At 38.4% G+C, this 27013-nt stretch overlaps 1 protein-coding gene across 1 annotated transcript in view; it reads right to left on the reverse strand.

Annotated features, from left to right (window-relative positions):
• Positions 1–458: 458 nt before the first annotated feature.
• Positions 459–27013, reverse strand: part of CLCA4 (chloride channel accessory 4) — a 30946-nt gene continuing 4391 nt past the window's right edge. The window contains exons 2-14 of the mRNA XM_068963990.1: positions 25653–25793; positions 25366–25513; positions 20787–20895; positions 18560–18740; positions 18005–18223; positions 15246–15473; positions 9780–9957; positions 8413–8519; positions 7511–7726; positions 6358–6625; positions 3081–3251; positions 1223–1459; positions 459–883 (exon numbers count right to left, since the gene is read on the reverse strand). Coding sequence (XP_068820091.1) covers positions 459–883; positions 1223–1459; positions 3081–3251; positions 6358–6625; positions 7511–7726; positions 8413–8519; positions 9780–9957; positions 15246–15473; positions 18005–18223; positions 18560–18740; positions 20787–20895; positions 25366–25513; positions 25653–25793 — 2628 coding nt within the window. The remainder of the gene's footprint in view (positions 884–1222; positions 1460–3080; positions 3252–6357; positions 6626–7510; positions 7727–8412; positions 8520–9779; positions 9958–15245; positions 15474–18004; positions 18224–18559; positions 18741–20786; positions 20896–25365; positions 25514–25652; positions 25794–27013) is intronic.

Raw genomic sequence — 27013 nt, forward strand, 5'->3', positions numbered from 1 at the left:
TCATTGTAGGCAGACGCTTTACCGTCTGAGCCACCAGGGAAGTCAACTGATACAAGTATACAATTAAAGACCTTCAGTGAATGCAATAAAATCAATTTATAGTAAAAAATACTCAGACCAAATTCATTTCTCAAAAATATTGTTTATTTGCCTTCTTACATTTGTATTTTGACCACTCCAATAGACAGTTTGAACTCCTTGATGAAATTTGTATTTTTATAGAGAAGTTTTGTGTCAGATAATATGTAACCAGGTATGAATATGAAACAGATATTTATCACCTTTTGATACATTAATAAATACAAATTGTTTAATTTAATATTGATTTACAATTTTTCAAATATCTCTGCATGTTTCTATTTAGTCAAAGGGTTCCTTGTAAAATTCTTAAAATTATTTTCACACATGATAAATTTAAAAATTCTGAAACATCCTTTAATTTTGTTGTTGATATATTCTTAAAACCCTGTTCTGGGTCTGCTAGGCTTTCTTCTCTTTTTTAAGATACAAATGGTGATGCTTAAAATCAGACTAACAATTACCACAGAGCCAACCACTAACAACACCAAGGTAGAAATGCTGAGTCCGGATTTAGGGGGATTTTTATCAGGGATTTCATCAGGAACGTAATCTGCTTGAACAAACAAAGCTACTTGCACAATGTTGGATACTTTTGAAGTCAAATTGCTTTTATCCACACTTTGAATGGCAATGAATATGTGGGTTTCATTTTCCTCTGAGATATTTCCTGGTTTGAACGTGAAGGTTTCTTTGGAATTGGCCTCTTTTGGTAACAGAGCAGTAGTGTTTACTTGCAGAGCATCATCAAAATTATCCCTTAGATCCAGGATGCTTTCACTTATTCTTATGATATACTGTTGAACTAAGAAAAAATGTTATATGTAGTTTAGAAACTAGAGCATACCATATGAAATCTTTTTTCATTCTCCTCCAAAACGCTGTTAGTCAGGCCAAACTTATGCTCACATCCACAGCCTTATTTATTTTTCCATAAAAGCTGAATTCTGATTTTTAAACTGTGCAGATGATACATGGCAGGTTCTAATATGCCACACTTGATGATTCATAACATGAGATTATAAAATTAATACTTTGCTGAGCTATTAATTATAAATTATATCCCTCTCACACACCCTTAGACACTTGCTTTTGCAACAAGCAACTTTCAATTAACCAACAGTGCATGACACGTAGTCCTTACCTTTTCCAACATCAAAATCATCCCCTGGTGCTGTCCATGTTAGATTGATCTCATTCTCATGTGCTGTGGCCTCAAGATCCGTGATTTGACTTGGCGGGAAGAGGTCAAGTAATGAGGGAGACTGTGGAACATTGGAAACCACAAATGCATCTCCTGTTGCTGTTCGGGTGAAACTCTCCACGTTCGTCTGAGTGTCCTCATCATTTTCAGGTCTTGGTGGATTCCCTTCAATGTTGCCTGCATTACAAATTCCTGGTATTTAATGGACAAATCTGCACTAATATTTTCAGAACTCAATGAATTGTGTTTCTTATCCTACATTCCCCCCTCTTCTTTTTTTTCCATGTACACAGTTTCATTTTATTAATTTTGGTGACAAGATCATAAGGATTCAGTTGGTAGAAGAATTCATTCTTTAGCATCCTGACCAGAGTATTGTAGGGTAGAACTGGATAATAAATTGCTTTGGAATTAAGACTGTCCTGAATGGGAATATTGTTATATAGTTAATATATGCTTTAAAAATAAAGGAGTTGCTCTATTTCTTAAATTATCTTTAAGATGGGAATAAATCTGGGGGAATTTCTACTGGTTCACTTTCAGTCACTTGTGTCAGGTTTCATTCACACTTCCTCCCTGTTGCAACTGCTAATGACTAATATTCAGATTATATTGCAACAGAAAGCCCCTATAAGGGTGACATACGGGACAAAACAAAGGAAAGCTAACAAAAATGCATTCTTAGTATTTTTCATTGCTTTCCTTTACACATTTTTTCTTTTGACTAAATAAAAACTTTGCAAATAAAGGCTTATGTAATCAGATGGATAAATTCTACCATTGGTTTCTAGTTAGTTCAGTTCAGTCACTCAGTCGTGTCCGACTCTTTGCGACCCCATGAATCGCAGCACGCCAGGCCTCCCTGTCCATCACCATCTCTTGGAGTTCACTCAGACTCATGTCCATCGAGTCAGCGATGCCATCCAGCCATCTCATCCTCTGTCGTCCCCTTCTCCTCCTGCCCCCAATCCCTCCCAACATCACAGTCTTTTCCAATGAGTCAACTCTTCGCATGAGGTGGCCAAAGTACTGGAGCTTCAGCTTTAGCATCATTCCTTCCAAAGAAATCCCAGGGTTGATCTCCTTCAGAATGGACTGGTTGGATCTCCTTGCAGTCCAAGGGACTCTCAAGAGTCTTCTCCAACACCACAGTTCAAAAGCATCAATTCTTCGGTGCTCAGCCTTCTTCACAGTCCAACTCTCACACCCATACATGACTACTGGAAAAACCATAGCCTTGACTAGATGGACCTTAGTTGGCAAAGTAATGTCTCTGCTTTTGAATATGCTATTTAGGTTGGTCATCACTTTTCTTCCAAGGAGTAGTGTCTTTTAATTTCATGGCTGCAGTCACCATCTGCAGTGATTTTGGACCCCCCAAAAAGTCTGACACTGTTTCCACTGTTTCACCATCTATTTCCCATGAAGTGATGGGACCGGATGCCATGATCTTCGTTTTCTGAATGTTGAGCTTTAAGCCAACTTTTTCGCTCTCCTCTTTCACTTTAAGTACATAACATATTAGCCTCTTCATCCTGAGCTGAAAATGTGGCAAATTTTTGTTGATATAGGTCAGATGCTCCAAACAAATCTAATAATGGCTGGCTTTCATTGAAATGTCTATACCAAAGACACTGTAAGCTTAGGTTAATTTGGAGGCAAACTGTCATGTGACTGAGAATTCATTCCAGAAATGGGAGAAGCTATACTCTGAAGTTATAAAATATTTGTAGCCTTAATCATACCAACTCACAATTATTCAAGCCACCGTTGATTTCAGATATTATGAAGTACTCACCATTTACTACCCAGCCTGGTATGTATGCAGCTGTATTCAGTGGATGCCTTAAGCTCCTTGTGACGGCATTTTCTCCTCCATGAGCTCGTACTTTTAAGTTATATGCGCCATTTTCTTTATAAGTTGTAAAGTATCTAGAGTAGACTCCATCATTCTTGAAAGAATCAGCGCCTTGTTATGGAAGTGAAGGAATAAATTACTAATGTAAAGAAAAATAAAAACTCAAGTGTTTTCTAAGTCAAGCATATGGACTTTATAAGCATATTGCTTTTATTGATCTCCCTATTTTGTGATTGACCCCTTGGGGAATATTTCCATTTTGCTCTGCCAATCAGTATCTTGTTGGATGGATATCCTTGTGGTACTGTGTTTGTGTGTGTACATATGCATGCATACTAAGTCGCTTCAGTCCTGTCAGACTCTGCAACCCTGCAGACTGTAGCCCACCAATGTCCTCTGTCTGTGGGATTCTTCAGGCAAGAATATTGGAGTGGGTTGCCATGCCCTCCTCCAGGAGATCTTCCTGACCCTCCTTCCTGACCAGGAGATCTTCCTGACCCAGGAATCAAACTGAAGCCTCTTATGTCTCCTGCATGGGCTGGTGGCCTCTTTACCACTGGTGCCATCTGGGAAGCCCGTGTGTGTGTGTGTGTGTATTATTTTTGTTGTGATTGTTGTTCAGTCACTAAGTTGTGTCTGACTTTTTTGTCAGACACATGAACTGCAGCACGCCAAGCTTCCTTGTCCTCTGCTATCTCCCACAGTTTGCTGAAATTCATGTCCATTGAGTCAATGGTGCTATCTAACCATCTAATCCTCAGTCCTCTTCACCTTTTGCCTTCAGTCTTTCCCAGCATCAGGGTCTTTTCCAGTGAATCAGCTCTTTGCATCATGTGACCAAAGTATTAGAGCTTCAGCAACAGTCCTTCCAATGAATATCCAGGGTTTATTTCTTTTAGGATTGAAAGGTTTAATATCCTCTCAAGAGTCTTCTCCAGCACCACAGTGCAAAAGCATCAATTCTTTGGCGCTCAGCCTTCTTTATGGTCCAACTTTTACATCTGTACATGACTACTGGAAAAACCATAGCTTTGACTATTCAGACCTTTGGCGGCAAAGTGATGTCTCTGTTATTTAATACGCTATCTAAGTTTGTCATAGCTTTTCTTCCAAGAAGCAAGTCTTTTAATTTCATGGCTGCTATCACTGCAGTGATTTTGGAGACCAAGAAAATAAAATCTTTCACTGCTTCCATTTTTTCCCTTTTTATTTGTAATAATATATTATTATACAGACATACTGGTATATATACTGATACCTATGCATGTGTACTTAATGCCTTCATCTTATGAACTCATATGCAGATTATTATAGCATTCTTCTTACCGTTTCTCAGCTAGTCTGTTTGCAGCTCATGCTTTAAGCACAATTATGTTGTCTCTCTCTCTCTCTCCGAATCAAAGGATCCCCACTAAAGAAATATTATCTTTGCATAAGATTTAATTCTCATTGCTATCACCTACAAATTACTTATTTAACTTATCTTCAATGTCTCACTTTTCATTTTAATCCCTACCTCTTACACTATGATTGATTAATTTTCTGGTCTAACAGTGAAAAACCCCGTCTGTTTTTAGAATAAACGTTTAGGAGAGCTTAGGAATACTGTATCATAAGGATATTTCTTCATATCACCAGTACTAGAGAGTTTTGTTAACTTGCAAACCCATTTCTCCAGAGGGTTAAGGCTTTTAAGAGAGAGATTCTTAAAATGAAATCCTTAGACCAACAGCATCTGCGTTTCTCTGGGTCATATAAGGAATGAAGGTTTTTCCGATGTTCCCATTCTGTGTTATAAAACAAGCTCTTCAGGAGTTTCACTTCAGGAGTTAAAATTTGAGAACCCCTGCTCCAAGTCATTGTTAACTGCCAATGCTTTCTTAGGTAAAGTCATTCTTAAGCATCTATGCTTTCTTAGGTAAAGCTGTCCCAAATTATTTGAGTTTTATTTGAGAAATTTTATTTCTCCTTGAGAAATGAAACAAGATACAGGAGTTTTAACGTAGCATGGAAGGGGTTGAGAGAAAGAGAGTCATGGGATAATTTAAGAAAATATTGTCATATTAGATGACGGCACTGATAAACCAAAGACTTTTGCCTTCTAAACTTCTCACAGGGCCAACTCTAGTTGATGATAGGTTATAAGCTGGCTGATTTAACTACACTGAAAAGACGCTAATTGAAAATTCTGACAACTTAGATGTTTACTGAGATAGTAATTTCTTTACTAAATGACCACTCTAAAAAAGTGTTAGTTCCCAGAATAATTCAGAATTGGGAAAAGGTTTTAAAGTACAGTACCACTCACCCATACAGACCAAGGAGATAGAGAGTGGTCAACACTGTATTTTGATACCTTCCAATCAGATCTGGTCTCTGATGATGACCCAGTGATGTCCCCTTCTCTCTGATAGCAGATCCAGCTTCCTTTGGTCTCAGTCCCCAAGATTATATGTGAACTTTTTATCCAGCTGTTGGGAATTTCTCATGGCTGTCATCCCCTCCCTGCCAGGGACCCAAATTGTACTGCTTCATTCCATACTACTACTTGTGTTTCACTGTCTCTGGCCAGACTTTCTTGGTTATATAATCCTGCTGGTGCTGGTGCTGCTGCTGCTGCTGCTAAGTCGCTTCAGTCGTGTCCGACTCTGTGCGACCCCATACACGGCAGCCCACCAGGTTTCCCCGTCCCTGGGATTCTCCAGGCAAGAACACTGGAGTGGGTTGCCATTTCCTTCTCCAATGCATGGAAGTGAAAAGTGAAAGTGAAGTCGCTCAGTCGTGTCTGACTCTAGCAACCCCACGGACTGCAGCCTACCAGGCTCCTCCATCCATGGGATTTTCCAGGCAAAAGTACTGGAGTGGAGTGCCATTGCCTTCTCCATATATACCCCTAGGAAACACTTATTCAGAATTCCTGATGCTGTCCTCAATATCAGCAATGATACTTTCCTATGTATTGGAAGACATTGGTTGTCTAAATGGAAGAAAGAACAATAATGACAGGAAAGTTCATTGAGTGCTCTACCATGTGTAAGACACTTGCAAATCACTTTGGAGTTGTTACCTGGATAGAATTTCACCCTGGTCCAGTTGTTCATCCACAATCTGCATCAATTTTCTGATGCCTGTCCCTCTGCCCCACATTTCCTCAGGGACTCATAACATACCCTGAGTTATGAAAATTTAGACTTGTTCCAAGAAACCTGTGATTTACCTGCACCATTATCCAAAAGTTCCAAAACTTCTGTTTCTCCAAATTTTGATTCAATGAAAGCAGTCACATTGGCTCCAAGAATGGGTAAATACCCTTGTAGAATTTCTGCATAAACAATCAGTGGGCTGGGATAGCTGTTTGTATCTTTATTCACTTTAGCATTCACTGTGATTGGAGGCACAAAAGAGTTTGCTGCCCGAGAATTTACTGTTATAGTCAATGTTTCTGAGCTTGTTTTTGCTTGAATATTGTAAGTCCACACACCCACCTAAAAATTCAATAAAAATGGAATAAGTATCCAACAGTAAGCTATTTTCTGTTTTTCCATTATCTAACTCTAAACTATTAAGTGTGTTACCGAATAAACAGAGCTTTGAAAGCTTTAAGAGTTTTGAGGGTAAAGAGGTAACAGTTGAGGCAGTTTGGAAAGAATATCCTATTATCATGCCTGGTATCCAAAGTTTATGAAATATCCATTGGTAAAAATAAGTTTTGGAAAGTTTGTCTTGATCTTGGACTTATCCTTAGATCTCAGAGTCTACAGACTCTATGACCTGGTGAAAAATGAAAGTGAAAGTTGCTCAGTCATTTCCGACTCTTTGCGACCTCATGGACAATATTCCGTGGAATTCTGTAGGCCACAGTATTGGAGTGGGTAGCCTTTCCAACCCAGGTCTCCTGCACTGCAGGCAGATTCTTTACCAGCTGAGCCACAAGAGAAGCCTAAGAATATTGGAGTGGGTAGCCTATCCTTCTCCAGCAGATCTTCCTGAGCCAGGAATCAAACTGGGGTCTCCTGCATTGTTGGCAGATTCTTTACCAACTGAGTTATCAAGGAAGCTCCCCTATGATCTGGTATAAGAAATAGCTTTGTAGCTATCTACACAGCAAGCTTCACAGACTTACTACATTGTCCCCTCAAAGTTATCCTTAGCCTACTTAATTTTTTCCTTTCTCTTCCTTTCTTCTAATGCTTAAGTTCTTTTTTTTCCCCTCTGTCACCAAAATTTTCAGGACCATACAGTCATATCAAGTACATTCTACTTTATCTTAATTTTGAAATGATACAAGTATTGGCATCCACATTTATGATATCAAATGATGTATTTTCACCTGTAAAATTTGCAAAGAGGTCTAAAAATTAATTGCTTACCTTTGTAGCTCCTGGAATATTGAGATAGGCCATTTTGGAAGCTGAATCCACTGTGAAATTCTCCATTGACATTCCATTGGGATCAAAGAGATAAATAGAGGGAAGTTGTTGGCTCCATGTGATGAGAAAGAATGTGTCCTTTCCCACAGTGCTATCAATTATTACAGTGCCATTCATCCAGTCATTACTGTTGAGTTTTAATCCCTTACTTTCAAGCTGTTTAAATATATAAAAAATTAATAACTGTAAAAGAGAGTAATTTAATGCTTTTTTTCTGTTTTACATATTTTTAAATTTCTGCCTTGAGAACAAACTTAAATATGGCATACCACCTTAGGCTTGCGATCTCTTTGAAAGCTAATTGGGATGACAGTTGTCAATCAGAAAGTGTGGAACTAAAGCTACTGAGGCAAGAACAGGATATAATAAAAGCGTTAGAGCAGGACAATGGGATTTACAGTTGGAGATACGGCCCTGTTATTATTTTCCCAGCTGTCTTGGTGAGCACCTACGCTAGGATTTAGCATTAAAGTGCTAAACTACCTCTGAGAAAATTAGTTCTGTGTGTGTATTGCCCTCAGTTTACCATTTTTCTTGACTTAAAATAAAGTGCTCAGTCACTCAGTTGTGTCTGACTCTTTGTGACACCATGGACTATAACCCTACAGGCTCCTAGTCCATGGAATTCTCCAGACAAGAATACCGGAATGGATTGCCATTTTCTCCTACAGGGGATCTTCCCCACCCAGGGATCCACCCAGCATCTCCTAAATTGGCAGGCAGATTATTTACCACTGAGCCACCTGGTGATGATACAGAACTCAAAACTTGTAACAACCAGATTATTTTTCTTGGTTAGGTCTAAATCCAAACATAAACACTCAAGGGCTAGGAACTCTGACCTGAAGAGATTGCTGGGAGGCATCGATGTTCCCTGATGCAAGGGCTGCAAAAGCATCAATAAGGCCATTGTTCTGGCCTTCATCTGAAGCATAAACATATTTTCCGCCTAAAATGTAAATACATTAACTAGGTTGCTTTTCAGAAAATAAGTGCTTTTCACATTTTAGTGATTAAGATGATATCAGGGTAAACAAAACCATAGTTTCAATATGTATTATAAAAATAAATCCAAATCAGATAGGCATAAAAGATTATCTCTGAAATGTTACCTAAAAAATTTCATAACTGGGAGGTAAGCTACCTTTTAACTCCACTAATAGAAATCTTTCTGGTTTAAATGCATCAACTAACTAAAGAATGTGAAAGGAGATGTTATAATTTCATGAACTAAAGCTCACAGGATCACATAGCCTTTAGGAAAATTATTCACTTTAATGATTATTTAAGATACAGTTCTAACCATATCAGCTTTCAAGTTTTCCTGCCAGAGTGGGTCAGAATCAGAAAGGTTAAAGAAATTTCATATTGAAGCATCCTAACAAAATTTGGCAATGAGCAGATAAAAAAATGGTAAGCAATAGAGACAAATTTAAAAACAATACTTTTGGAGGGATATTTAGGACAGAAATATTTTACAATGGCTATAAAATTACTTCAAAATGATGGGAGTTTGTACAATTAAGCATTAAAAAGCAAGTGCTTGTTTGGTAACATTAGAGGTCAATTCAATACAATAATTGGTTTTTATAATGTTATAAATTATGTATTCTCTACTATGTTTAAGAAGGCACTGAACACATGTAGTCCATTTTCTTCACATGTCTTTGTAAGATAATAGCTATTTTACGTTTAATCTAGAAACGTTGTTATTACTATATTTATAGCCGGAGCTTCTGTTAAGCCCATCCCTTAACTTTCAGTCTATTCTCTAGCCTCATATATTTCTCACTATCCCTCAATGTGGCTTGCATTGTCACCCCAACATGCTTTATATTCTCTGTCATCCTTTTTCCTTCCGGAGAAAGCAAACAAACTGATAAATGTCTAGCTCCTCATCTCTCATGCCTTGTTTCCCCGACTCTATTCAATGCTGAGAGAATCAATGACTCCATCTGCTCACATGGTGTTTGACACCTGTGTATGTCTCTTGTTATGGAGGAGTGTTATCTGACTATGCTTTTCTGATTAGTGGTGTTATTTGTCTCTCAGGTCAGCGGGACTATTGGCACCTTGAGATCATGTCGAGTTTAACTCTGATCCCATGCTCCTGGCACAGCACCTGCAGAGTAGGAGCTTAAGAGAACGTGTTGAATTGTCAGCCTCTACATTTATGTATTGCTGTCAAAGGATGTAGGTCATATTTTACCTGTTGCAGTTCTCATCTCTCTGACTTCTTCAGCAGCATTTGGTCCAAGAGCAATGAAATGAATGATGGCCCCACTTTGTTTCACTGTCTCAATACAAGACTTTACAGTGTTATCCTCCCCGTCAGTCAGCAGCACTATTTCAGATCCATCTAGTTGGAAGTGAGCATTTCTAATTGCCTACAAATATAATCAGTGCATTATTACAGGTGATCCTAGGTCAACTAGGCCTGGGAGAGATAAAATGGATAAAATGGACATAGAAAATAGTGTGCAGAAAAGAGGAGACAGCTTCATTTTTAAATCAAAGGATCTGTAATCACAACGCTAGGGGAATTTAAACAGGACTTTTAATTTTCTGTCCACCCACTGTAGGAAATGTTTGCTCAGATGAAGTTGTGTGGGAGTAGGCGTATGGAAAATCCTACTTGAGTTCAGTGACTATGACATCACATTCTGTGGCACTCAGGAAAACCAGACACCAAGCATATGATGGCATTAAATAGTTTTCTGCTTCTTTGGTTCTGCAGGCAGCTAGATGCATTAAGAGTTCACTTCAACATTTTTAAAGAAGCTGTTGGTTCCAAATTAGGGTATCCTCAGTATGCTAATAAACAAAAGGTGTGGAAAGTTCTACACAAGTTAAAAATCTTGTTATATAATTTTTAATTAATCGCTAATAGTCACAAGCACATAACTAAGCATATTAATGGTGCTAAGAGAATATATGACTTACTGAGAATGTGTCCTATTTATGGCTTGAACCATTTCCTATAAAGCTAAACAGTTTGAAACACAGAGTTTTGAATCTAGGTACCCATAAGAAAGGATAAAGATAATTTATCTCAGGAAGGCAACTGTATTTCATCTTCTTTGACAGCTTTATTGGAAGTGGCTTCTTGATACATCATTTTGAGAAACCAAGTCCAGTCCAAGAGGAAAAAAAATGATAGGCTATCAGTGACTTAGGCAAAGAATGACTGCTATATATAATTTTCAGTTCAGTCAGTTCAGTCACTCAGTTGTGTCAGACTCTTTGTGACCCCATGGACTACAGCACACCAGGCTTCCCTGTCCATCACTAACTCTCGGAGCTTGCTCAATTCATGTCCATTGAGTCAGTGATATCATCCAACCATCTCATCCTCTGTCGTCCCCTTCTCCTCCCGCCTTCAGTCTTTCCCAGCATCAGGGTCTTTTCAGTTCTTCACATCAGTTGGCCTAAGTGTTGGAGCTTCAGCGTCAGCATCAGTCCTTCCAATTAATATTCAGGACAGATTTCCTTTAGGATTGGCTGGTTTCATCTCCTTGCAGTCCAAGCGACTGCAAAGCATCAATTCTTCAGTGCTCAACTTTCTTTATAGTCCAGCTCTCACATCCATACATGACCACTGAAAAACCATAGCTTTGACTAGATGGACCTTCTTTGAGAAAGTAATGTCTCTGCTTTTTAATATGCTGTCTAGGTTGGTTATAGCTTTTCTTCCAAAGAGCAAGCGTCTTTCAATTTCATAGCTTCAGTCACCATCTGCAGTGATTTTGGAGTCCCCCAAAATAACGTCTCTTACTGTTTCCATTGTTTCCCTATCTATTTGCCATACAGCGATGGAACCAGATGCCATGATCTTAGTTTTCTGAATGTATATTTTTAATATATTTGAAATACGGCTCTATGTACACTAGAACCAAATTAAAATTTAGGAAATGTTTTCATGCATTATAGCATTTATACATCATCCCCATCACATCCCCCCCTACACATTTTGGAACAAATGAAGATTCAAAGATGAAGCAGAGTTCTCTGTCCTTTATGTCTCCCTTGTATTATTTTATTCACTGAACACTTGCAGTGTGTTATTCACTGCACTGACTGCTGGGGATTCAGCAGGAACTACATGGATTTTGTATTCATAGAAATAATTACATTTAAAGATATTTATTGGGAGTTGGGTGAGAGACTGGGGAAATATAGAGATGATTGGCAAAGGCAAAACTAAAATAATCAATAAAGAGAAACTATAATATTATAGTGCTACCATTTACTCTGAAGGAGATCAACCCTGGGATTTCTTTGGAAGGAATAATGCTAAAGCTGAAGCTCCAGTACTTTGGGCACCTCATGCGAAGAGTTGACTCATTGGAAAAGACTCTGATGCTGGGAGGGATGGGGGCAGGAGGAGAAGGGGACGACAGAGGATGAGATGGCTGGATGGCATCACTGACTCAATGGACGTGAGTCTGAGTGAACTCCCGGATTTGGTGATGGACAGGGAGGCCTCAAGTGCTGCGATTCATGGGGTCACAAAGAGTCGGACATGACTGAGCGACTGAACTGAACTGAACTGAACCATTTACTGAAATTTGCTGTGAGTTAAATGTGTTTTACACGTTTTGTAATTTAATCCAACTCCAAACTCCCAACCTGTCCCTAGATTACTACTCTACTACCAGTCTTAATCCTTACATTTTATTTGGTATAGGGTAACCAGAGTCAAACTGCCAACATCCGCTGGATCATCAAAAAAGCAAGACAGAAAGACATCTATTTCTGCTTTATTGACTATGCCAAAGCCTTTGACTGTGTGGATCATAATAAACTGAAAGAGATGGGACTACCAGACCACCTGACCTGCCTCTTGAGAAACCGATGCAGGTCAGGAAGCAACAGTTAGAATTGGATATGGAACAACAGACTGGTTCCAAATAGGAAAAGGAGTACGTCAAGGCTGTATATTGTCACCCTGCTTATTTAACTTATATGCAGAGTACATCATGAGAAACGCTGGGCTGGAAGAAGCACAAGCTGGAATCAAGATTGCTGGGAGAAATATCAATAACCTCAGATATGCAGATGACACCACCCTTATGGCAGAAAGTGAAGAGGAGCTAACAAGCCTCTTGATGAAAGTGAAAGAGGAGAGTGAGAAAGTTGGCTTAAAACTCAACATTCAGAAAACGAAGATCATGGCATCCAGTCCCATCACTTCGTGGGAAATAGATGGGGAAACAGTGGAAACAGTGTCAGACTTTATTTTTTTGGCTCCAAAATCACTGCAGATGGTGACTGCAGCCATGAAATTAAAAGACGCTTACTCCTTGGAAGAAAAGTGATGACCAACCTAGACAGCATATTCAAAAGCAGAGACATTACTTTGCCAACTAAGGTCCGTCTAGTCAAGGCTATGGTTTTTCCAGTGGTCATGTATGGATGTGATAGTTGGACTGTGAAAAAAGTTGAGTGCCAAAGAATTGATGCTTCTGAACTGTGATGTTGGAGAAGATGACTTTTGAGAGTCCCTTGGACTGCAAGGAGATCCAACCAGTCCATTCTGAAGGAGGTCAACCCTGGGATTTCTTTGGAAGGAACGATGCTAAAGCTGATACTCCAGTACTTTGGCCACCTCATGCAAAGAGTTAACTCATTGGAAAAGACTCTGATGCTGGGAGGAATTGGGGGCAGGAGGAGAAGGGGACGACCGAGGATGAGATGGCTGGATGGCATCATGGACTCGATGGGCATGAGTCTGAGTGAACTCCGGGAGTTGGTGATGGACAGGGAGCCCTGGTGTCCTGCGATTCATGGGGTCGCAAAGAGTCGGACATGACTGAGTGACTGAACTGAACTGAACCAGAGTTATCTTCCCAAAATATGAAATAATTATGTCTTTTGTGCTTAAAGCCCTTCTGTTGTGTTTAAAATACAAACCTCATCATATTTTTTTTGAGGGTTTGAAGAATATAGCCATTTTCTACCCAGCAATTACATTTCATTCCCCTTACTTGCCAAATTCCAGTATCACTGGCTTCTATCATTTCTTAAATAATTCAGTTTTTGTTCACCTCATTCCCAAGGGACTTGGCCCTTTTCTTTCTACCTGAATGACTGGCTCCTTCTCATCCTTCAAATTTTAGCTTAACCATCACCCTTCAGATAGATCCTCTCTTCTAAAGTAGGCTTCGTCCCTCTTTCCCTCTTACTTAATCACATCACATTTGTTTGGTCACTTCACAAGACTATCTCCACAACCTTCAATTAAAAAAAAATTGATAGATTTATCTGTATATTATCTGTTCCCCAATAAATTAACATGTGAGATTTGCTTCTTACATAAATATGTGTTAATAAATTAAAATATATTATGGTTACTCCCTACAGTAAATATGTATTGAATAAATTAAACATGAACAACCCTACAGGCTAACATTCATACTCAATTTTATTGATGAGGTAATTAAAAGCTACTGAGGTGAAGAATGCTTAAAGTTAGAAATCTGGTAAGTGATCATTGGAGTATGAACCCAGACTTCATGTTAGAAAACTATACTAAAATGCCATTAATTCATAAAAGAGAGACATTTGATAGAGTTGGAAGTGGCAGGAAAAGCTGCATGAAGGATCAAGGATTTTGAATAATGGATAGAATTTTGGCATACAAAGACAGAAAAGAAGCATTTTAGACAGGGGAATTACATGTATGAAGGCTGTTAGTACATAGGGGCTTGGAGAACAATGTGTGCAGTAAATTGGTTGAAGCATAGAGTATTGGTAAGGGAGAACTGAAAAAAAAAAAAGGCTGGCAAGAGAGGTGAGGGCAAGTTTATCATAGAATGAGAAGCTTTTAAATAACATCACACTGAGGAATTTAGACTTTATCTTATGGACTGTGAAGGGACATGTTTTTTAAGCAGGAAAATGATGCAATTGATATTAATTTTGAGCTCAAGATGACCATTTGGATAAAAATAAGATTTGTAATAATAATTAACGTGAATTATATGTTTACTATGTAGTATAATGACTACTGTCCTAAGTACAAACATATATCATTTTGCTTAAGTCCCATAATAATCCTATGAGTTAAGCATTCTTATTTTTCTATATTTTATACATAAGGCATTAGAGACTAATTTCCAAGGAGGCTGAAGACTGTGCCTAGATTATGTGGCTAGTAAGTACTATAGTCAGTACTCTGATGATGTCACAACTCATGTTATGACCAGTATTCCTTACCCTAAGTATGCTTAACAGTTCTTGCTACATCTGGAACTTTGACGGATAAACATTAGTTTCCCTAACTGAATATAACAGAAGCTAAAATGAGGATTGCTCTGAAGGAGAATCAAACCATATAACTTGCTTCATTGCTTAAAATTGGATGACTCTTGCTGTTCAAGCCCTCTTATTTAATTAACATTCCTTGAGCACTGACTACTGCATGGTAATAAGACAAAGTCTCTGACCTCATTGGGCTTATACTCCAGTGAAACTGTAATAGTCATTTATTTACCCATTACTTTGCTCATTGATTTCGTTTAATGGAAAGATGGACAAGTGAATTTCTCTATGTGATTAGTTCTCTACTTTTCAGAATTACTTATGTTAAAATTAGGGAGCAAGTATGAGGAGCACCACTTAACATAAAAATGTTCTAGTAATAAACAAAGTATATTTGAAGTATGGTTTTCACCTGAAATCCTGATTCAATTCCACTGCAGATGGAAGTTCCTCCGTTAGCAACTGTAGGTAAACTTTCCAAGAGCTTTCTTCTTTCTTTGCTGCTTATGATTTGGATTAGATTACTTCTGATGGAGGCAGAACTATCAAAGTGCACCATCCCCACCCAAGATCCATTTTCAACAATCTGCAGCAGGAAATGTTGGGCCGCTTGGTTCATTCGATTTAGACGATTAGAATTCTGAATAAAAACGGGTAATAAAAACAAGTAATTTTTGACAGGGAAGTAATAGAAGCGCACATAAAATGAGTGAACAGACTTTGTTGTTAAAGGTTTTCTATCAATGGTAATTGATGTTATTAAAGAAAGCAAATTTTTTCAATTGATAAAATTAAAAATACAGTTCTATTTATTATGTAATACATGGTGGTTTGATAGCTAAGTTGTGTCTGACTCTTTTCAACTCCATGAACTGTAGCCTGCCAGGCTCTCTGTCCATGGGATTCTCCAGGAAAGAATACTGGAGTGGTTTGCCATTTCCTTCTCCAAGGGATCTTCCTAACCCAGGGACTGAACCTACATCTTTTGTATTGCAGATGGTCTCCTGCAATACAGGTGGATTCTTTACCCACTGAGCCACCTGGGAAGCCTTATGTAATACATATGTATAGTATATAAAGGAACACAGGTTTTAAACTAGAGCTGATTCTGGGCTTCTAAGCACCTAAATTAGAGGTGTAGAGTATGGTGGAGGTTGGGTTGGAACTGGGGGGTGATTACTCAAATGTTAGAGACTGCTTGATTACTCCTGGGATCCTCCGTTCCAGTTGTATCAAGATGAAACTACTCCCCAGGTCCCATAATATCAATATCAAACCAGACCATCATGGACTCCAACTAGAGACTGAAATCTCTCCATCCCCTGGGCACCTGACTAACCAAAAGACGAAATTTACTCTAAATTCCACCTCGCCCATTTCTGCTTCTACATCTAACCACACCCCACCACATTTCCACTAATGGATTAACTGTAATTGGTTCTTTGGTAACCCACTAGGATTCAAGTCCTTATTTTCTAGGTGAATACCCTAGGATGTACACCTTTTCATGCATTGGTCTTTTCCAGTCCCTCAGTACCAATTGACCTGTGGCACTTGTTCCCAACACATGCCCAAGTTTCCCTCTGAACTGCCTAGAAACAAATCACAGTGAGGAACTTCTTCTATAATACATCCCCATCTTAGCAGGTTATGTCTACCATTTTGCTTTACCTTTAAACTTGACTATGCCTGCACCCTGTCTAGGGAAAACTGCTTATCTTCTCTTCCAATTAAGAATATCTTCTCTCCCAATTAAGAATCTCATCTCTCCCCAGGGACTCTTCCTAAAACATTGTTACGTGGTGAGGTCTAGCACTCTGATATTCTTTCTGAAACCCTGTAGTACTGTGGATTATTTCAGCCAGCTGTATCATCCACTGCCATTTCCACTAACTAATCAACCCCCATTTGTTGAATATATTATTCCTGATCTTCAGCATGCTTTATTCTGCCTCAAATGTGCCATCCTTTTGACACATTCCACCTGCTATTTATAGTCTGTTCATTTCAACAATTTTTTATTGAATGCCTACATGTGATAAACCATATTCTAGACAAAAGGACACAAAGATGAATAAGACTACTTGAAATCCTAGGAGACCTGGTTCCTAGATAAGATGGTTTCAAGTCCGAGAGGTATTCATAAAATAGTGGGAGAAAAATGTGTAATTTCAATATAATATGTAGTAATAAGGGGAACCCTGATGACTCAGCAGGTAAAGAATTTGCCTGCAATGCATGAGACACAGGAGACATGGGTTTAGTCCCTGGATCAAGAAGATCTCCTGGAGGGGAAAATGGCACTCCAATATTCTTGCCTGGAAAATCCCATGGATGGAGGAGCCTACAGTTCATGAGGTCACAAAGCGTTGGACATGACTGAGTGACTAAACACACAGCCAGGTCACTGTGAAAGAACTACAGAAATGCCCTTAGCCCAGCCTGGAAGACCAGCCCATGTCCTGGACAAAGTGGATACCTATGCCAAATATTGAAATATAATTAAGTATTAACTCATGATGGGAAAGAGAGTGAAATCTTTCTTTATTCATCTATGAACTTTTCAAGGATATGGATCTCTATTCCTAAAGCCTAGTACAAGCCTAGTACCATTCTCTTAATGTAGTAGAAGGAATGAATGGCTGAATCTGGCCATATCTTCTTTATAGTGATGTTTCTGTCTGTGTCTTTGAGCATAAGGAGGTCATTCCTATAGCGAGTTTAAATAAGAGAAACATGTTAAGAATCCTCTTGGTTGATCTTGTTCCTTGATTTGGAATGTAGTTTGGAAGCTCTGAATTCACTCTTTCTTCATGCCTGTCAAGTATTTCCAGTAGATAAAGGGAGTAAGATTAGGAAATAATTACACGTTTCAATCTCCAGTTCTGATCCTGCAACAAAAGCTTTACTAAAGACTTAAAAGTTCTCCTTAATAAACTCTCCATTTTCTGGGAAAGAAAATTCTTGGATTAGGTCCTTCTAACTCTTATTACATCCTTCTTTCATTATAATGTTCATTGCCCGTCTTGAGGTCAAGATCACAGGAGGTGACAGTACTTATGCCACCATACATTTTAGAAGAACCCAGGTGCAGGTAGCAGTCAGAATGTTCTTAGATATTCAATCACTGCCCTGTCCCTACATCCAGGAAAAATGGGCCCATGAACTCACCGCCATGCTTCCAGACTTATCAAGGACTAAGCACACAATTCTTTCACTGATCTTTAGCAATGAGAAGACAGGTGGAGGGGGTGGTGCCAACATAGCCGTTGTGTTTTTAAAATCCTCAGAATTGCTGATTACCTCCCATGTGCTTCTATAATTGCACATTTTGTTTTGTAGACTTGGAGCTTCTCGGTTATGGTTTTTTTCATTACAGAATTTAGTGACCTAAAAGGTTAACATTATAAAATGAAAAAACATTATATAGGGTGCATTTAAAAACTCACCAACAGATCTGAAAAAATTAAAAACCTTTTCTTTAAAAATGCTTATTGAATGAAATATGATTTAAGGGAGGAAATGTTTTAGTAAGGCAGATTTTCAATAATAATAGGTAACACTACTTGGGCACTTACTATGTGCCAGCCAATGTTCAAAGAATTCTATAATAATACATCTAATCCCTCAGGTCACCTGCATAGATAATTTATAAACATGATAACAAGTCCTCTGATTGCAAATGTATCAACACAAACTGAAGTAACGATTGATTGGTATACTTACAGAATCAATACCTTGCATAAACATTATGGATGTCTTTTCAGTTTGATATTTATCAGGGAAGAATTGACAATTTTTTTGATACAGATTTGTCTTGGAGTCAATTCTGCATTCCCTATCTGATACACAGCTGCCTCCTTCACACACATATACTCTATTTAAGCCAGTAATACCTGTGGAACACCTGAAAATATGTGACAGTTAGTCTTTGAGGCAATCTAATCATTAAAATTTTTATAAAATATTAAGTAGTCTTCTTGTCAAGGTTGTTAATAATGGTCTTTATCAATATTTTTATTCTTATTTGTATACCACGCACATCCTATTTTGGCAGCAAAGTTTAAGGGTTTCCACCAGGTAGCTTATCTGTTTTACAAGAAAATTTTGAGGGAAATCTGAAGTAGACTCTCCTGTCTATGCAAAGGGTGAGTCTGCTGGAATTAAATCTTCTGTTGTCCCACTTATACTAGTGATTGTAGGCTCCCCTTTGCCAAACATCTCTCCCAGTAACCTTGTGATGGTAAATACATTGCAGGAATCTGGAAGAGGCATCTTGTGAAATCATTTAGTCTTGGTACCACTTTAACCTTAGACTTTTTGTGTATTCCTCACTCAAAGAAATTTTCTTCAAAAGAATGAAATGTTGCATAGCTACAAGTGTTTGGATTACTCAAGAAGCATTTTTATGCAAAGTGAAATGTGGCTAGAAGGAAAGACGGGTTCTGCCAAGGCCAGTAAAGAAGAGTAGAGGAATTTTAGACATATGTCTTATTGCACGGAATTTGCAGCAAGAGACAGTGATTGCAACAAATACATTGTAATGTTAGCGTAGCTCATCTTTTCAGTGTGTTCCAGTCCAAATTAAAGAAACAAAGACTAGATTTTAATCAGTAATTTCATAAGTCTTCTAAATATGTCTATGCCTCTATTGCCCCCAAACTCAGCAAACTTAATAGCGTTACCTATGTTAACAACTTATAACTCAGTTGGTAAAGAATCCGCCTGCAATGCAGGAGACCCTGGTTCAATTCCTGGATCAGGAAGATCCACTGGAGAAGGGATAGCCTACCCACTACAGTCTTCTTGGGCTTCCCTTGTGGCTCAGCTGGTAAAGAATCCGCCTGCAATGCGGGAGACCTGGTTAGGTCTCTGGGTTGGAAAGATCCCCTGATGAAGGGAAAGGCTATCCACTCCAGTATTATGGACTGGAGAATTCCATGGACAAGTCAGACATGACTGAGCAACTTTCACTTTCACATGTTAACAACCATGATGACAATTCTGTAGCAGAGACTGGGCTTTTAGGAGATTATGACCTAAACAAAGAGCTTCCCAGGTGGCACTAGTGGTAAAGAACCCGCCTGCCAAAGGAGGAGACATAAGAGGCATGGATTCGATCCCTGGATTGGGAAGATCCCCTAGAGAAAGAATGGCATGACAACACATTCCAGTATTCTTCCCCGGAGAATCCCATGGACAGAGGAGCCTGGCAAGCTACTGTCCATAGTCTGGCAAAGGGTTAGACACGACTGAAGTGACTTAGCATGCATGCATGATCTAAACAAATGTTATCAAAATAATAATCTTTGAAATATGCATCCTAAAACTTGATGCTATGGTGCTGAGGAAGAATCTTCACTGAAATTTGTACATTTTTTAATAAGTCCCCATCCCCAGAAGGGCATCTAAGATTGATTAAGCAGCGGGCATCCAATTTTACACTTATTACTCCACATATTCTGTTCTCTTGATCTCACAATCAAGAGGATTGTCTACATTAAGTGTGATGCTTCACAGGTATTTTAACACAAATTTATTAATCTCAAGAAATTTCTCCTTGGCTCTTTGAAGCTGGCTGATTTCCTACTCAGCTGGCATTCTCCACTACTTATTTTTTCATTCTTTTGTAGCATAAATAATTTTTACCTCCTAGAACATAGTACAACCCTTTACATAGAACATTAACTTAGCACAAATGAGTTCTGGCAGCTATGGTAGAGAGGTATAAAAATAAATCAACTTGACTGCCAGATGCTCTTGAATCTATGTGTGTTTTAAATGGACAAGCAGCTTCTTTCAGGTACATTTTCTTAAAAAACCAAAAAGCTCTGTTTTGTGATATGGCATTCATTACCTGCGTTGGGACAAAAATGAAAGAAAGGCTCTTAAAGAAATCAGTCTAAGGAAAATGTTACTGCCAGCAGTAATTAAAAAATGAAAATAGTCATGCCTTGTTGCTTCAATTTTCCTTGACTTTGCCCTGTAGAAAGGCTCATCATCGTTGTACTCATCAAATACTCCCCAGCGGAGATGGGCCCACTCGTGGACAAGCAGTCTACCTGTGGGAAAATATTTCAAATCCATGATTATATTTTAAGTGACATAACTTGTCCCTCATATTTTAATAAAAAAGTTAAAATCCATGATATTTAAATAGCTGTTAGCATTTGTATTTTGTTTATAAAACACATGTGGTGTTACATTTTATTGCATTAATTATATCATTTCAGCATATTATTTTTTATTCCACATCTGTTAAGTCAACAAACCATTTACTATGTATATGCTAAGGGCAGAACAGTTTGAACTCTGAGTTTTGGTTCTTGAGGATCAAAAAGTCTTAGATATTACCATGGTTTTTAGCCCTGCAAAAGTTACTTCTACCACAGTATAAACATATATAAAATACACCTATGGTATTGAAATTTCATGAAGGTGCAACTTTCAACTGCATAATTGCATATAAAACTGCATAATTTAAAAATGTCTACATATGCTTGTTAAGGGTTGATAATGAAAAAAAGGTTGAAAAACACTGCTATAGACAAAATATAATTTGAGGATGTCTAATGAGGTGATAGTGAAGAGGAACTAAAGAGCCTTGTGATGAAAGTGAAAGAGGAGAGTGAAAAAGTTAGCTTAAAGCTCAATATTCAGAAAACAAAGATCATGGCATCTGGTTCCATCACTTCATGACAAATAGATGGAGAAACAGTGGAAACAGTGGCAGACTATTGTGGGGGCCTCCAAAATCACTGCAGATGGTGACTGCAGCCATGAAATTAAAAGACACTTACTCCTTGGAAGGAAAGTTATGACCAACCTAGACAGCATATTAAAAAGCAGAGACATTACTTTGCCAACAAAGGTCCATCTAGTCAAGGGTATGGTTTTTCCAGTAGTCATGTATGGATGTGAGAGTTGGACTATAATGAAAGCTGAGCGCTGAATAATTGATGCTTTTGAACTGTGGTGCTTGAGAAGACTCTTGAGAGTCCCTTGGACTGCAAGGAGATCCAACCAGTTCATCTAAAGGAAATCAGTCCTGAATGTTCATTGGAAGGACTGATGTTGAAGCTGAAACTCCAATACTTTGGCCACCTGATGCGAAGAGCTGTGTGATTTGTAAAGACTTTGATGCTGGGAAAAATTGAAGGCAAGAGGAGAAGGGGACGACAGAGGATGAGATGGTTGGATGGCATCACTGACTCAATGGACATGAGTTTGAGTAAACCAGGAGTACGGCCTGGTGTGCTGCAGTCCATGGGGTCGCCAAGAATCAGACATGACTGAGTGACTGAACTGAACTGAATGAGGTGATTAATTTATAGTACTTAGCACATATAAGCATTAATTAAATTAAAACAATTATTTTTTAATTATATATATTCAGCACTGTACTAGATACTAAGGAATACAGATATGAGTAAGATAGAGTCCTTGAGTAGGATAAGGTTCTAGAGAGTTGAATCAGAACTAAGCTTTTTTTCCCTAAGAGTTTCAGGATTAATAGCAGCATAAAGGTTAAATCCAAGCTTGAAATGCACAAAGAAGAATAAATACATTTTTGTTTTAGCAATATTAGGAAAAACTTTAGTGGAAATTGAAATGGAGAAGTAGAATTTGAAAATGTAGTCTGGTCCACTACACTATGTGTTTCTCCAACTATAATGGCCTCATGAGACATGAAAATAGGGGGAAAATGTCACCATTATGAAGAAGTCATGTTTCTTCTTTAAACCTTTGCTACTCAGTATGTGTTCCTTGACCAGCAGTGTAGCATCAATTGGGAGCTGAAAAGACACATAGAATGTTGTGCCTACTCTAGACCTAATGACTCAGAATTTGGTTATTATTAATCACAAGACCCCTAAATTACTACTCTACACATTAAAGTTTAAAAACACTGTTTTTAGGTTTCTTAGGCAAATGGTGCCAATGAGTGAGCATGAATTATTTATATCCTTCAGTGTGGGAGGAAAAAGCTCTCATATCAACGACTGTGATAGAAATTTGGTGAGTTTTAAGAAAACTCATATCTGCCTGCATCTGTGGTTCCTTTTTTAGAACAGTCCATGTCAGATTGACTTTCTTTTCAGCTCATGGCTGGTTGCCTGGCTCCCATGGTTTCCTCAATTTGTTGAAAGAATAGAATTCAGGTACTCGACTCGATGGACGTGAGTCTGAGTGAACACCGGGAGTTGGTGATGGACAGGGAGGCCTGGCGTGCTGCGATTCATGGGGTCACAAAGAGTCAGACATGACTGAGCGACTGAACTGAACTGAACTGACCACACATGTGCTGTGGTGTGCTGTGCTTAGTCGCTCAGTTGTATCCGACTCTTTGTGACCCCATGGGCTGTAGCCTGCCAGGCTCCTCTGTCCATGGGGATTCTCCAGACAAGAATACTGGAGTGAGTTGCCATGTCTTCCTCCAGGGGATCTTCCCAACCCAGGGACTGAACCCAGGTCTCCCACATTGCAGGTGGATTCTTTACTGTCTGAATCACCAGGGAACGCCAAGAATACTGGAGTGGGTAGCCTATCCCTTCTCCAGGGCACCACATTTACAAAAGGGTAACTATGTGAGGAGATGATATGTTAATTAGCTCAACCATGGCAGTCATTTTACTATGTACATGTATGTGAAATCATTGTGTTATACATCTTAATTATATATAATTGTTGTTAAAAAGCAGTTCCTCTGACTTAGAAGTCCATTCCTATCTCAATTATTGGCTCAGCTCCTACTAGCCCTGTTCTTACTTCCAACAGTATTTCACTCTGTGTGTGTGTGTGTGTGTGTGTGTGTGTGTGTATACTTCTAGTATTCGCTTTGGAGGCAGCTTCCAGACACACTGAACTGCTGCTTGAGGGTTCAAAAACTCTTTCCAGGGAACTATTGTTTTGCCGTTATTATTTTTACTACAAATTGCATAGATTTTGAAGAGTTTCTTCTTTATCTTATTTCCTCCCAAAGCCCTGTTGTTTTTAAGGCGTTGTTTTCCAGAATTTGAGTTTTCCCACAAACATATGTATCACATTATGGGAGAAATACTTGTCTAAGAAAGAGGGGGAAACTGTCAGTTATGGGATGGGGTAAGCTGAGGAGTGTGGGAAAAGAATAAGAGCTCCACTGGAGGGATTATTTTTAAAAACTGAAGAAAATCTTCCTCTTCTAAGACAGGTGGAGATGGAAGGAGATGTCCATGGACATGAGTTTGGAAGTAGAAATGTAGAAGGTAGGGGCTTCTACTTTCTCAGTCAAGGCATTCATTAACTTATAAGGTGGAAAAGATTGGTTATTGGTCTTAAGAAAAGTGATAGATATTTAGAACAACTGTTAGGGGGAAGGAGCAAGATGAGAGGAAGCAAGTCCAATCACTGCTGAGTAGATTTGAGAGCTTCATTGACCTTGTGAAATGTGTTTTTTAAAACAATACCAATTAGTTTTATAATTTTCTTTCACAATCTTGGAAAGATACTATAGGAGTCAAAAGAAACTGCCTAGAAATTCAGTATGGAGAAATGGCAAGTTGAGCAAAACATAAGGATAAAAGTGGTAAGGGAGTTGTGCAATTTACACTAGTAGGTGACATGACCGACTTTGCTGGACATGCCAAGTAGAAAAGAAGCTATATCTAGAAAGGCACAAGGGACTAAAGGTGCCAAGTACCACAAACATGGTCAGATCAAAGGAAGGGAGAGAGGTAAGGCTGGGATGGGATGGGATGATGGGGCTTTAGGATTGAGGTGGAGAACAGGTCCAGAAAATGTTGAGGACAAGGGCTGACTTGTTTGACAAAGATAAAAGACTAAATAATGTTCACTGAAGGGGCAGTGTAAAAGGAAAAGGTGGTTCTGGGGAGTGTGAATTTAAGAAGTGTTTTATTGATTAGTGATGAGTTGGACACTGCTTTGACAGGGATATTCATTTTCATCTGAAATATAATGTGCTTTACTTCACTTCAAACAGTGATCTTAACTCTTAGATTGAACTAGATGAAATTGCCATTTTCATAGGTAAAAATGATCACTTATAAACAAGTTCATCTGGTTCAAAGAATGGGTTGAATAATAATATTAGCAGCTACCAGCCTATTAGTGTTTTCTCTTGGCCAGGAACTGTCATCTTGGCCCTTTTGATTTTGCCTTGCATCTGCCTTTCATGGAGGTAGCGTGTGATCAATATCCAGCAATGGAGAACTGAAAAATTAAAATGTGTTCCTAAAGCAAAAAATTTATCATGGCTGTCCCATATTCAAATTTCTGTAGAGACCATACTGAGTACATTTACAAGGATTATCTTGTTTAATGTTTCCAACAATTCTATAAGGCAGGAGCAGCTCCTCTATTCATCATTTTTAAAGGAAATAAGTACAGAAAGTCTTGGTCATTTGTTCAAGGTCACACACAGAAGAGTGACCTTGGAGTCGGGATTTAAGTCCACGAGGCTTGTATACTGAACATGGATACAAATCTACATGTTGGAATCATTGCAAAATATTTGTTTTAACCAAAATTCCTACCTGATGGTCCAAATTCATTTCGCTTGTTTCCAAGTACAAAGTCAGGAGTGAGATGAATATATTCTCCTTTTTCTTCACAGGCTGTGAATTGCTTAGTATATGGTTCATATCTACCTGGGAGTGTAGGTGGAGCAACTCTAACATCAGCCTGAGAACATTTAAAAAGGTGTTTAAAAGATCAGAATAGAAATTATAACATTTGTCTGAAAAATTCTGAAATGATTAATTAACATCAAATTTGAGAAGCAGCAGAGAAAATATTTTAAGAGATCCTTTTTGATTCTTACATGTTTGTAGCTTTCATGTTTTGGCCTCTTGTATTGAGTGATGCTCTTCCAGTTCTCTGGAATTAATATTGATACATTTTTGAAAAAAAATCTGTTTTCTGTGGCTTCAAACAGGTAAGTAGATGCATCAATCACCATGTTCTGTTATTATAGGAAAAAAGAGAAGTTAGGGTGGCCAAGGGACAGTAGACTAAATGAACAGGCATTCACCACAGGTATTTCTCACCTTTAGTCATTACAAAAAAAGCAACTGGCTGGTTTTCTGTCAGTTCAAAATTATGACTTAATTTGCACATTTAACAGCTTTCAGTCTTCTGTAATCAAAAGGCAAATACTTATATTTGCATTATGAGGAACTGATTAATATGATAAAGGGCATGAACTTTGGAAGCAGCTAGACTTGGTTTTAATGCTAGCTTAAGCCTCTTGCTATTAAAATTTGACTGGTTTATGTGACCGTTTTGAATCTCAGCCTTCTTATCTATTTAATATGCTCTTACAACGTATCTTTAAGGATGGCATAAACATGAAATGAGTTATAAATAAGTATTCTACACAAGGTAGTCATAAAACTCTTTGATATCATCTCTATTGTAATTACTAGTAAGGAACAGCCTTACCTGATGCAAACTGAGAAAAACAGTTTATACGGATGGGTCATAGAAGTTTTCACTGCCTCCCAGGAGAGGCAGTGGATTGGGGGCATGGGGAGTGGAGTGATGGGAAAGTTCATAGGAGAGGCCAAGCTTTTTAGGCAGAGCTTGCTCTGCCATCAAGGTGAAAATAATATATATTACATTATTAGTATCCCAAACCCAAAAATTAATTAAGATTAATTAATTAATTAATTTAAGATTAAGATTAATTAATTAATTAATTTAAGATTAATTTAAGATTAATTAATTAATTAATTTAAGATTAATTAAGATTAAGATTAAGATTAATAAGAGAAATAGTAAATCCCATGGACGGAGGAGCCTGGTGGGCTGCAGTCCATGGGGTCGTGAAGAGTCGGACACGACTGAGCAACTTCACTTTCACTTTTCACTCTCATGCATTGAAGAAGGAAATGGCAACCCACTCCAGTGTTCTTGCCTGGAGAATCCCAGGGACCAGAGAGCCTGGTGGGCTGCCGTCTATAGGGTCGCCCAGAGCCGGACACGACTGAAGCGACTTAGCAGCAGCCGCCGCAGTTGCTCAAAAGAGCTTATTATCTGGTGGAGGAAATAGATGGTTGAAAGGTTCTTTGGTGATCTCTTTTACATGATCAAATCCACTGAAAAATTGAGGAATACTGGGTTCTGGATGATGATGCTACCCTATTCATGTTGCTGGCAAACATCACAGTATACAGTATTTTT

This window comes from Capricornis sumatraensis, chromosome 2 (genome assembly GCF_032405125.1).
Source record: "Capricornis sumatraensis isolate serow.1 chromosome 2, serow.2, whole genome shotgun sequence".
Classification (NCBI taxonomy): Eukaryota; Metazoa; Chordata; class Mammalia; order Artiodactyla; family Bovidae; genus Capricornis; species Capricornis sumatraensis.